Genomic DNA, 11,788 nt, shown 5'->3' with positions numbered 1-11,788 from the left:
CCCACTGTGCCGGTGGCCTCTGTAGCCACGTGGGGGCTCCCCTTTCACACTCTGGCCCGTCCTGCTGCTTGACTTCAGGCACTCCTCTCCTTCCCTCCTTTCACATCCTGGTCCTTGCTCTTTTCTCTCTTTGGAGCTGGGGCTGGGGGTCGGGGGGAGGGAAACAACAGGCACATGGAGGACAAATCACAGAGCCAAGTGGGGTCTTCTTCCTGTTTCTTCCCCTAAGAAATGGGCAGGTTTTGGGCAAATTAATTTAAGCACAGCCCATCACTAAAGAAGAAAACAAAGCCGGTTAGATTCATTTTCTTGGTCAGCTTGTTCAAGCCTGGTATTAATCTATTCATCAGCTTAGTTCATCAGGAGAAATCACGCTTCTTCAGGAGTTTTCTAACTGAAAATAATGCCTCATTAAGTTAAACATATTAACCTGAGAACAGTACTGATGTCAGACAGACTAATGAATGTCATTATAGTGAATGCACAGTAGTCCTCAAGGGACCCAACCAGCCATTAGAAACTCTCTGCAAATGCACTCAGCTATTGTCCCAAGGATGTGGAATCTCGAGGGAGGGAGGGAGATGGGAAAGGAGCTGGTGTGGAGCTGCGGTCATCCCGGGGAGCGGTGCCCTGATGAATCCCGGCATCTTTGAATGCTGTGAGGGGCACGTGGCCAAGGGAGGCACCATGTGTGTGACGTGACTCATTGTTGGGTCCAAAGGGAGGGACGCTGGGATTAGTCTCTAGAACAGGAGGGAGGGCAGGAGGGTCAGAGTTCAGGCATCAGAACACTGGGTCCTGGTCCCAGGTCTCCTCATCACAGTGGACGGGGTTTGATTCCAGCCCATCTTTACTGAGCCGAGTGCTGTGTTGGGACTTTCACATGCATTGTATTCATGCAACCCTCACAGAATCCCAGGGAAACTGAGGCTCAGAGGAGTCAAGGGGCTTGCCCAACTTAAGGTCATGAGTGAGTGGGAGGGAGAGCTGAGACTGAGATCTAGGCTGGGTGACCCTGCGGGAGGCTTCCTCTCCCAGCCCCCCACACCCACCCCCAGCCTCACCCTCCTGGTGGTCTGTCTTCAAAGCCTCCTGACTCCATCCTCCAGGACCCTGTAATTCCTCAATTAAAGCTGTGTGGAGAAGCTCTCTCTTCACTACCATACAAGGCACACTGATCACAGGGTTTAGGATAGACCCTGGCTTCCACACGGCCCAGGAGCACACCCGCTGTGACCCCCAGGTTCTGAGTGAACTAAAGTTCCCAGCACATTGTGGATGCTAGGCAACGCTGGTCTGCCTGCTGTGAGCTGAGCTCCTGGTCCATCCAACTGCACTTGGGCTTTGGTGAAGGGCCAGGCAGGCGGGGGGCAGAGGAGCAGAGGTGCCCTTCCTGACGTGCAGCCCAACACCCATATCCCACACAGCTTCCCTTGGGGTCTGGCACACGGCTGGTTTCAAGGCAGAAGTGACCTCGCCACGGTCTTCCAAACTGGGCAGTTCACGTGTGAGTGGGGCAAATGAGCCCAGGGCACTGGAGCGAGTCCAGTCCCAAAGGCAGGGAGAGGGAAGAGTGGGAAGCATCTGGAGACAGAGGCAGAGTCACGGGGAATGACACAGAGAAAGTCTGGGAGACAGCATGGAAGAGATGCCTGGGCCAGAGGAGGGTTCTGTATAAAGGGCCAGCTGGTCCAAGGTGAGGTAAGAGAGGGGAAAAGTAGAAATGTATATTTCCAACTATCCAAACCTCTAGCTGATCCTCTGCATTTCCCTCGTCATTGATTTATGAAGTAATAGACACATGGAGGCACATTTTGGCCATCATGTTGGAGATCTCATTTGACTCTAAAAATAGAACTGTCTCTGAGAGGCAGTTGTTATTAGCCTCATGTGTCAGGTGAAGAAGCTGAGGCCCAGAGATGCTGAGTGCCTGGCCAGGGTCACAGAGCTCGAAAGAGCCTGGATCCACAGCGGGGGCTGCCTGAGCCCAAGGGCCATGTCCTCCCCACTGGCCACGTTGCATCTCACATCAGCAGGTCCAGCTGGACAGCGTTTGTTTCCCCTGCAAAGTACAGACGTCTGGAAAATGTCTGCTTCTGGCCCCCTCCCTCCTCAGTTTGGCTCGTAGGCAGGATGGGTCTCATAGGCAGGTGATGTGAAGAGTAGCAACTGTTGCCAGTCTTGCCCGTGGAGAGGCAGGCCCTGCCACTGTGAGTCAGCACAAGCCCGAGGGACCTGGCATAGACCTGTGGGGACTCCTCTGATCCGGAGCTGGTGTTCCCCCTTCGCCCAGCTGTTCAGGGAGGGGTGTGAGTTCCCCTCACCGTGGGCACTTGCTCTCACGTGGTGCATTTTTATTTCAGTCGACAAGTGTAATTCATTTAAGGCTCTCTGCTGGTTATTTCATGTCTCCAAAGCACGCTCTTCATGGAAAGATCAATTCCAAGGGAACACCTAGTTACCGAGGACTACAGCCCAGGACACGGTCTCTCGGAGAGCTCCGAGGAGCTGCTTGGAAGAGGCAGGGGGAGGTGAGCATACATGTGATTTTGGAGAAGGGGTACATGCACTCACACACACATCTTGGTAGAGGGCTGCTGCTCGTCACAAGGCACACATATCTCAGCTAAAGGTTTTAGTGCTTTTTTTTTTTTTAATAAATGCTTTATTTATTTATTTTTTCACAGAGGAAGCTTGGTGGTGGAAATGTAGTCATTTGATGCCTTTATGACTAAGAGTTAAAGTTCAGGCTCTCTTTCTTATAGAACGTAAATGTGCACCGACACATGTATCTGTAATTGTTATCAGAATTAAGCTTAGTCACTAAAAGAATCGCTGTCTGAACTTTCTTCTGCATGTTTTTCACCTTCTACATCAGGCACTGGGGCATCTGGCCTCTGAGGAAGATCTGGGTCTAGTCCTTCCGATATCATTTTGTTTCTTATTGCCATCACGGGAACACCCACTTGAGCCATTCTGAGATATCTGGCATATCTTACGTCCTTGGCTACAGTTAAGATATTTTCTGGTGTTACTTCACTTTCCCGTGGTCCAGAGTCTTGTAAACTGTTCTGTGATTGCTCTGAAGTGGTTTCAGAATGTGTTTCATTTGTGATCCTAGTGACACGTATAGGAGATACTTCAAATATGACATCGTCTAGCCCTGGGATAGATGACAACTTTGCATCTAAAATAGTGAGAGTTGTTTCAATTTGCTGCATACGAAGAGAAAGTTCTGCCAGTTTCTCCTCACAAACTGTAGAAAAGGGGTTGAGGAACTGTACAGTGTGCACCACAAATTGGTTTAGAAATGCCACCGTTCTTTCCTGTGGAACAGCTGGCACCTTGTTCAGGTCTATGCCTGACCCCGTGAGGGGAAGCCCATCCTCATCCGTCTCCTCAGCGGGTGGGGGACCCAGGGCTCACCCACAAACCCCTCCCCGACCTGGTCTGCCCAACAGGGTAATAGCGTCCTAGTGCTTTTCTAAGTGTGGGAAGATGCAACAAATTGGGTTGTCTTTGGCTGGGGTTAGGTTGTCAATCAAGGGAGGGTGGGGTTTGGAGACAACTGTCCTCCTGCTGCCACCAAGCCACAGGATCTGCAGGGTCACCGCCACTCAGCCCGGCCCTCCCCTTGGGGGGAGGGAGGGCTTGGCTGGGGCGTCTGCGCTGTCGGTCACTGGCCTCCAGCTCTGCTCAGCATGGGCTCAGCCTTCTGGGTGGCTGTCCTGTTGGCGGAGTTGGGCATTTTGTGTTCTGGGAGGCGTGGCCTGGCTGTTCCTGCTCTCCTGGGGAGCCTGGGGGAGCTGAGGGCTCTGAAGCAGCAGGAGAGACCTGCCAATGAGACGAACGAGCAAGGCCAGAATCCCAGGGCTAGGTCCCTGAGGCCCCTAACAGAGCCCAGGCGTGCCCCAGACCCAGGTCAGCCACAGTCGTGGAGACTGTCAGGAACTACAGGGACAGGGTCGGCTCAGATGTGGAGGCCTGGGGTTGGGAAAAGGCGGAGTCTTTGGGAAATGATCGAGCTGCTCCCACAGTTCAGGGTACAGAGCAGGCTGGGCGCTGCCGGGGCTCTCTGGGTCCAGGGGAGCGCAAGCCACCGCCAGGGTCCAGGCTCTGTCACTGAGGGCTCTGCCTCTGCTGCTACCAAGACCTGGGTTTGAATCCCACCTCTGACACTGCCCGCCTGTAGGATCCTGGGAAAATGACTTGAACTCTCCAAGACTTAGTTTCCTCATCTGTACAGTGGATTCTGGGTGCCTCCCATTCCAAGTTCATTTTCTCCACGTGCAAATAGAAGGTGAGAAAGTGCAGGCCCTCGCGGCACAGGCTCACCTCCCTCGCCTTCTGAGGGAGCTGGCAGGCGGAAACCCTCACATCTGACTCTCCAGGGGGCATGGAAGACCACTGGCCCTGGACTGGGTGTCAGGTGGCCTTCCTGGCCCCTCCACATGTGACCCTGGGGCCTTGGGGGCCGTGCCCCTCCCCCTGCTGCCCCAAGGGCTCTGTGAGGGGAGAGGGACCCCGAAAGGAGTAAGGGGAATTGTGGCATCTTGGGGGAGGGGGAGACCTGGAGGTGGTCCAGGCCCTCCCTGATCTCACAGGAGAGGAAACACACACGTTCTCCTCACCCTCAGGTCGTCCCCAGCCCCAGGGGTGACTGAGGAGCTGAGTCCTGCTGGGTTCCCACTGGCCATTCAGACCATTAACTCCTCCGTGTAATGGCCCCTGTCTCAGCCTTTTGCCTGTGGAAGCACCTGGTGCTGGGCTCCAGAAAAATGAGGAAAAAGGGAGGGTCCCCCAGGGACGTGCCCCACGTCCAAGTGCACACAAACCAGCCCGCTTCGCGGTTTGCCAAGCTCACCCCCTTCCTTCACCAGCTCTCACCAGCTTCCAGCCCTGTTGGGTGAGTTTCCCTGGCTGTTTCAGCCCCTCCCTCGCAGGGTTGCTGGACTCAGACTGGCCGCGTGGACATGGCAGGAGCCCCACCAGTCTCCTCTGCCTGAACCCCACATCCCTGCCCCTGGGCCTCAGGGCCAGATGAGTCTTTGTCACACAGCTCAGCAAGCCCCGTCTGCTACCTTGCCCAGTGAAGGGAGGGCACGGGAGCAGGAAGGCAGGAGGATGGTTTCACAAAAACATTTTGTCATCCTACCACTTTTGAGGTGCCAGGGATACAGCAGCCAAAGGTCCAGGTCCTTGCTGAGCTTACAAGTAATTGACCTCACTTCTCTATCTTTTTGAGGGGAAAACTGAGTTCTGGAGAACGTAAGTATAACATTCCCACTTTATAGGTAAGGAGAGTAGATTCAGAGAGGTCAGGTGGCTGGATTTAAATCTTATACCTAGTGAGTGGCAGAGCGGGATGCAAAACATAGTGTGTCCCGAGCTGGAGCACTAGCCCCTGTGAGGAACTGCCCAGGGCCCAGCGCCTGCGGGCACGGGGACGGGGATGCACCGTGTCGGGGTGTCGGGGGCTGTCCAGCCCTGGCAGAGGTTAATGGTGTGTTACTGCAGGGGCTCCCTTTACATCCAAGGGAGCCAGGACACCTTCAATCATCAGAAGCAGGTGTTCTGTGTTTGCCTCCTGGATGAAGTCTTCCTTGAAGGTAATAAGTAAAGTGGGTACATTAGGGAAGTGACAGCCCGGGGCTTGGGTGGGGGAGGATAAGGGGGGATGTGGTGCAGACCTAGAAAGAGGGGTTTGGCCACCAGGACAGAAGATACCGCGAATGGAGGCTTTTCTGTGGGCCCACGACACTCCCACCCCAGGGAGAAGGGGGCCTCAGTCTGTGCTTTCCTCTGAGGATTGTTGTGGGGAGGGCAGTGGGGGGCAGGCAAGGCAGCCCTAGAGGAGGAGTCAGGCACACGGGGATCCCCCAACTCCCTGCTGTGTGACCTTGGGCAAGTTGCCTTCCCTCTCTGGTCCTCAGTTCCCACATCTGTAGACGGGGGACAGTGATCTGACCAGCCTCACCCTCATAGGGTGGTTGAGGACATGAGCCTTAAAAGCCGCACAGATGGACAGCCAGGAGCAGAGGGGCAGTGAGGGCAGTGGTCGGGGGCCGGGGGTGGAGTCAGCCACAGGTCCTGGTTCATATCCAACCTGTGACCTCAGGCAAGTTCTTTCATAGTGGCCCAGCAATCTTGCCACTGAGCTCTTCGTCCAAAGCTTTTAGCCTCCATAAATCATTTTTAATAATGTATCACCTTGTAATTACTGCAAAGCCTCCAGAGGAATCAGATGCACTTTAGACATAATGAACTAATTATCGTCAGGTAAGTCACAATCGGGGAGCAGGGCTGGATTTCACACAGAGTCTCTGCTGCTGGGCACCAGCCTGGGGACCATCTCTAACAGTGACTTAGTGGGAGCTCCAGGCTTATTCCAGGTAAACAACGGCCAGGATTTGGGAAGGGGACTGAGGCACGGGTTATACCTGGAGGTTACTGAAAACCACATCGATGCAGGTAAGGGCAGTGGGAGCGTGGGATGTGTGTGGGTCCCCTTCAAGGCTCCTTAGCGACAGGTGGGTGACCTTGGGGCTGAGACTTAACCTCTCAGATCCTCCGTTTCCCCACCCAGAAGGTACAGCTGTTGAACACTCCTTCACAGGGAGGATGTGAGGGTCACAGGAAGCTCTCAGCATGGTGCCTGACACACAGCAGGAGCTCAGAGAGGCAAGTGGCTGTTGACTTGAGATGGTGCCCAGGCAACTTGCTGAGCTGCGGTAGGGAGCCTTAGCTTCCAGCCCTCACCTGTCCCATCCCTGGTCTTCTGAGGATGCTCTGGGCACCACTTGGCAGCAGGAGGGTGGGTCAACATTGAGATGGCCTGGATGTGGAACAGTGAGGATCTGGACAATGTGCTTCCACCAAGGTAGACAGGAAGGTGGCAGGTGATGGGAGACAGGACCTGACATTCTGGTGCCAAGTGAGAGACGGCTGGATGGACCAGGCCAGATGTCCAGCAATGGGTTGTATGCAGACAGGAGCAGTTCCGTCCATCAAGGAGGGCTGCTGTCTGGCTCTGAGCAAGGCTCCAGGCTGTGGAATCTGGGGTGCTGCTGGTGCTCTACCCCTGTCCCCTCGGCACCCCTGTCTCAGACTTGCTGAGTCTCCTACTTTAAGTATCCCTGGTGCTTCCTCTGAGGACTTCCTCTTGGCCAGCATACAGAGCAAGCTGGGGTGCTGGGGAGTTGACGCCTAGGACCAGCCCTCACCCAGTGAAGGTTGGGGTTGGATGTAAACCCTCCCATTTCCTTGCCCCTCCCCTCCAGTGGGGCAGCTCTGAGATGTGCTCTGCATCACCTTCCAGATTGCCCCGAAGCCGGGACTGAGGCCCTGCTGGTGCAGCAGTCACCTGCTCAATATGCAACTTTTACTGGCTTCCTGCCCTCCCCTGTCTCACTTCCCCAGTCGTCCTGATGCTTACCTGGACCACCTCCCCAATAAACCACTCACCCTCCAACCCTTATCGCAGGGTCTGCTCCTGGGGAAGCCAAGACAGGGGGTAAAAGGGGAGGAGTGGCCCCACAGGAGCAAAGCTGTGACCCAAGTTGTGGAATGGGGACCTCGGTACCAGGCAAGGGTCCGAGGTGGGGATTTGGTCTCTGGAGTGAGGCAGGAGCCCATCACTCCTCCCCAAGGATGGTGATGATGAGGAGGTGAAAGTGGGAACAGCAGAAGGTGTTACAGGCACCTCCTCCATCAGGCACGGCTCACACGAATATTTATGGAACATGGCAGATCTCATTTCATCCTCCCTATAATGGAATGACTTTGGAACCACTTTTATCCTAAGTCTAGAATCCTATAGTTTTAGAGCCGAAAGTACCTTCACAATCCCTTGGTCTAGTGCCCAGATCTTGGTTTCTAATATGATTCTAAAATGAAGGGAACCACAGATCCTTAGAGGAATGGCTGATTCTAGGACTGAGAAAGGGAATATACAAGATGAGCCTGGGGCATCTTGTAAGAAAGTAAGGAAGTGCTCAAAAACAGAATGATGGGAGCATGGCAAAGGGACAAAGGAACCTGAAAGAGCCCCCCAAAAATGATACAATTTGAAAAACAAGATAAATGATACAATACTAAAACTCAAACCCAAAGTATAAAATAAATATCCATGAGCCCATACTGATATGAATAAATGAATAAATAAATAGAAGAGGAGAGACAAATCTTCCTTACAGAAGAATTCCAAATAATTTATACTCCCTGCTCCAAGAAATAGAATTTAACTCCCTAACCCTTGAATTTGGGCCATACTCGATGATATGCTTGCAAAAAATCAAGCATGGGAAGGGCAGGAGTGGGTGAATGGGGAGTAACTTGGCAAACATCACCTTAACCACATGACGGATGTTAATATCACAGTAATAAATCCTGTGGGTAGCATGTGTCCCCAGAAATGATGTGATGAGAAGGGCACTTCACCTCTGTGCAATTCTCCCCCAGTCTAGTCATGAAGAAAACATCAGGCCAAATCAAACTAAGGAGCGTTCTGCAAAATATTCCTCAAGACCGTCAAGGTCATACGGGACAGGAAAGGCTGAGAAACTGTCACAGGACAGAGCGGGGAGTAAGGAGATACAAGGACTAAATGTAATGTGGTTGCTGGATGGGCTTATGCAACAGAAAAAGGATATTAGAGGAAAAACTAGTAAAAATAGAATAAAGTTGAGGTTACTTAACAGTGATGTGTCAATGTTAGTTTCCTAGTTTTGACAAATGAACCCTAGTTACTAAGACGTTAACGTCAAGGGAATGGGGTGAGCAGTACAAAGGGACTCCCTATACTCTTTTTGAAACTTTCCTGTGAATATAAATTCTTCTAAAAATAAAAAATGTATTAAAAAAAACCCACTCCTGGTTTGATTCCCTCACTTTAATACGTGAACAAAGATCTTTCAGTGACTGTGAAGCTGGGGAGGTCCCGGCTGGGAGAGGGACGTCGGATTTCATTGTCCTCCCAGCCTTTCTACCCTCCTCCGAAGCCCTTCAATAAAATGGCTTGATCCATCCCCCACCAAAAAAAAAAAAATAATACGACCCGAAGAGGCTACCAGACTGCAGAAAGTTCTCATGCGGCATTAGTGGAAAACCCAGGGATGGCCTTCCTGAGAGTAAAGGGAACCTGACCAGCAGAGGCGTAGAGAAATCTGAGGCTTACTTTTCTCACCCAACGAGGTGTCTGGAAGGGGCTGGTGAAGGGCCAGCGGCTCCAAGATGCCATTGGCTCAGTCTCCTCCTTTATCTCCCCTCGATGTCCTCCACGCACTCGGGGGCCCCTGAGGTCGCATCGCGGTTGCTCACCAGGACCTCGGGGTGCCTTTTAGAATCAGAGGCAGGCTGTCCACGGAATTTCCCAGAATGCCCTCAGGAACCTCTGCTCCCATCTCATTGGCCAGAGCTGTGTCACATGACTACCGGCAGAAGGGGAAATGTGATGTTTTTAAGTAGGGGAAACTGTTGTCCCGGACAAAATAGGGGTCATGTTAGGAGGAACGAAGAGGAGGGTGACTATTGGTGGGCAGCCTGCAGTCTCTGCCCCAACATTTACAATCTCGTTTTCATGTTTGCTACCTCCCTGGATCCACACAAGCATGTTTGTTGTGATCAGGCAGTTAGAGGCTGAGCCACTTGCCCGGGACCCCACAGGAGTGGCTTGAGGAACCAGGCTAGAGCCCGGCTCCCTGCAGCTCCCCGGATCTGCCCTCCTGCCCCGCGTTGTCTGCTCTCTCCTCTCTCACCATCCCAATTCTCTGCCTCTCCAGCTCCCCAGACCAGCTGGGGTTGGCACATTCTCACAGCCTGGAGAGGAGGGGTCAGCGGTTTATCACTTATGGTTCTGGCAACACTTTAAAGTTGAGACCCACTTTAAACAAGCCTGCTATTGACTTGTCACACTCCAGCACCGCTAGTGGGATGTTCTCTGCAGTAGTCTTTGTGGAGGACACTCGAGCAGCATCTATCACAATTCAAAAGGCACTTAGCTTTTGGTCCAATAATTTTACTTCTAGGAGTTAGTGATTCTGAAATGCTCAAGGATATGCATTTATGCAAGGAGGTTATCTACAGCATTATTTGCAATAGCAAATAAAACATTGGAGACAACATAAAGGTCCATCAACAGGAGATTGGTTAAATAAATAATGATGCATCCGTGCTACTGAATACTAAGCAGTCATTAAAAAGATTGAGTTTGGTCTCTATGTACTAACATAGGAGAATCTCTATGATATAGTTTTGAACAAAGAAAACAAGTTTCTTGAAAAATATGAGGAGCATGATGCAAAGATACTCTATCTGTCTTGGTTTGGCACAGATAAATATGTGGAAGGATGTGCAACTTTGTTGGAAGACCCTTGGGAAAATTCATCACAGGTCTGAAACTCACATGTCCCTTTCCAAAGCCATTTATGCATTAGATCTCATCCTTTCTCATCTGCTCAAGAACATCACCCCAGCAATTCTCTTCTTCCTTCTGCATTATCAAAGTTCCCCTCTCCACTGGATCACTCCCATCAGTGTGCAAACATGTCAGTATTTATTTCTACAGCCACAAAGAATAAAACACTCAATAAAATTAAAAAGAAAAACCACCTCTCCTGCTACAAACACATTTCTTTGCTTTATCTTTACGGTCAGACCACTTGAAAGCATTATTTATACACATCACTTCCTACTTCTGTCCTCCAATTTTCTCTTAACACACTCATATCAGGATTTCATCTCCACCTCTTCATCCAAAACTGCTCTTGTGAAAGTGACCAATGACCTCACACTGTCACATCCAGTGATCAGTTTTCAGCTGTCATCTTACTCCGTCTGTTACTCCCTCCTCCTTGAAACCCTCTCTCCCCTCTGTGCCCATCCTCTCCTGGTTTTCCTCCTACTTCCCTGGTGGCTTTCTCCATCTCCTTTGCTGGTTTCTTCTTGGCTCCTCAACTTGTAAACTTGTGCTGTCCCTGGGCTTCATCTTTGGTCCGCTTCTCCTTATCCTCTCTCACTCTCCTGGGGGCCTCATCAGATTCATGTTCATTACAAGCCATTCATGTACTGATGGATCCCAAATTTACATCTCAGCCTAGACCTCTTCCTGAATGCCAGGGTTATACATCCAACTGTCTATTCAACATCTCCACCTGGGAGCCCAACAGGTATCCAATGTCCTTCACACATCCCAACTGACGGCCTGTTCTTCACCTGCCTCACTTCCCAACCTGCTGCTCCCACTGTCTCCCTCAGCTCAGTTAAGGCAACTCCATTCTCACAGTTTCTCAGGCCAGAAAGCTGGAGTCATGCTTGACCTATCCCATCCCATACCACATCTATCAGCAAACATGCTGGCTGCTTTTCAAAACATTTGCAGAACTTGACCACTTCTCGACTCCACAGCTACCTCCCTGGTCCCCCATCCCAGTCACATCATCTCTGTCTTGAATTATCGCAATAGCTTCCTAACTGCCCTCCCTGTTTCCTTTTTCCTCTAAGAGTCAGCTCTTCATAAAAGGTCCTGTGTGATCCTAGTTAACTTGTCATAGCACGTCCATCATGTACTCAGAACATTTCAGTGACTCCATTTCAGTCAGGGAAGAAGCCAGGTCCTTGCAATGGCTCACCCAGCCCTACATGAACTGAGCCCCTACCCCTACCCCAACCACCTTGCTGACCTTATTCCTACCTACTATCTCCCTGCTCCCTCTTCATGCAGTTGCAATTAGATTGTGGGTAGAACTGGAGTGGGGGTGGAAGAGTAACATCTGGGGACTGGCTAGCCATT

General features: G+C 51.6%; 1 protein-coding gene across 1 annotated transcript; it reads right to left on the bottom strand.

Moving 5' to 3' along the window:
* Positions 1-2,816: 2,816 nt before the first annotated feature.
* Positions 2,817-4,697, bottom strand: LOC101282705 (WASH complex subunit 3-like). The gene is made up of 2 exons (XM_033421760.1): positions 4,632-4,697; positions 2,817-3,395 (listed from the first exon to the last, which is right to left on the bottom strand). The coding sequence occupies exons 1-2, from the start codon at positions 4,695-4,697 to the stop codon at positions 2,817-2,819; spliced, it is 645 nt and encodes a 214-aa protein (XP_033277651.1).
* Between the last annotated feature and the right edge of the window lie 7,091 nt (positions 4,698-11,788).

The sequence above is a fragment of the Orcinus orca genome, chromosome 1 (assembly GCF_937001465.1).
Source record: "Orcinus orca chromosome 1, mOrcOrc1.1, whole genome shotgun sequence".
NCBI classification, from domain to species: Eukaryota; Metazoa; Chordata; class Mammalia; order Artiodactyla; family Delphinidae; genus Orcinus; species Orcinus orca.
The sequence above is the reverse complement of the archived record's forward strand: the minus strand, read 5'-3'. Positions and strand labels throughout refer to the sequence as shown.

Excerpts from the sequence above, each read along its gene's own strand:
- LOC101282705 (XM_033421760.1), bottom strand. The coding sequence starts at position 4,697 with ATGGCCAGTGGGAACCCAGCAGGACTCAGCTCCTCAGTCACCCCTGGG. Across the intron at positions 3,396-4,631 it reads GGGCTGGGGACGACCTGAGG|ACGGATGAGGATGGGCTTCC; the intron begins GTGAGGAGAACG and ends CCCGCTGAGGAG.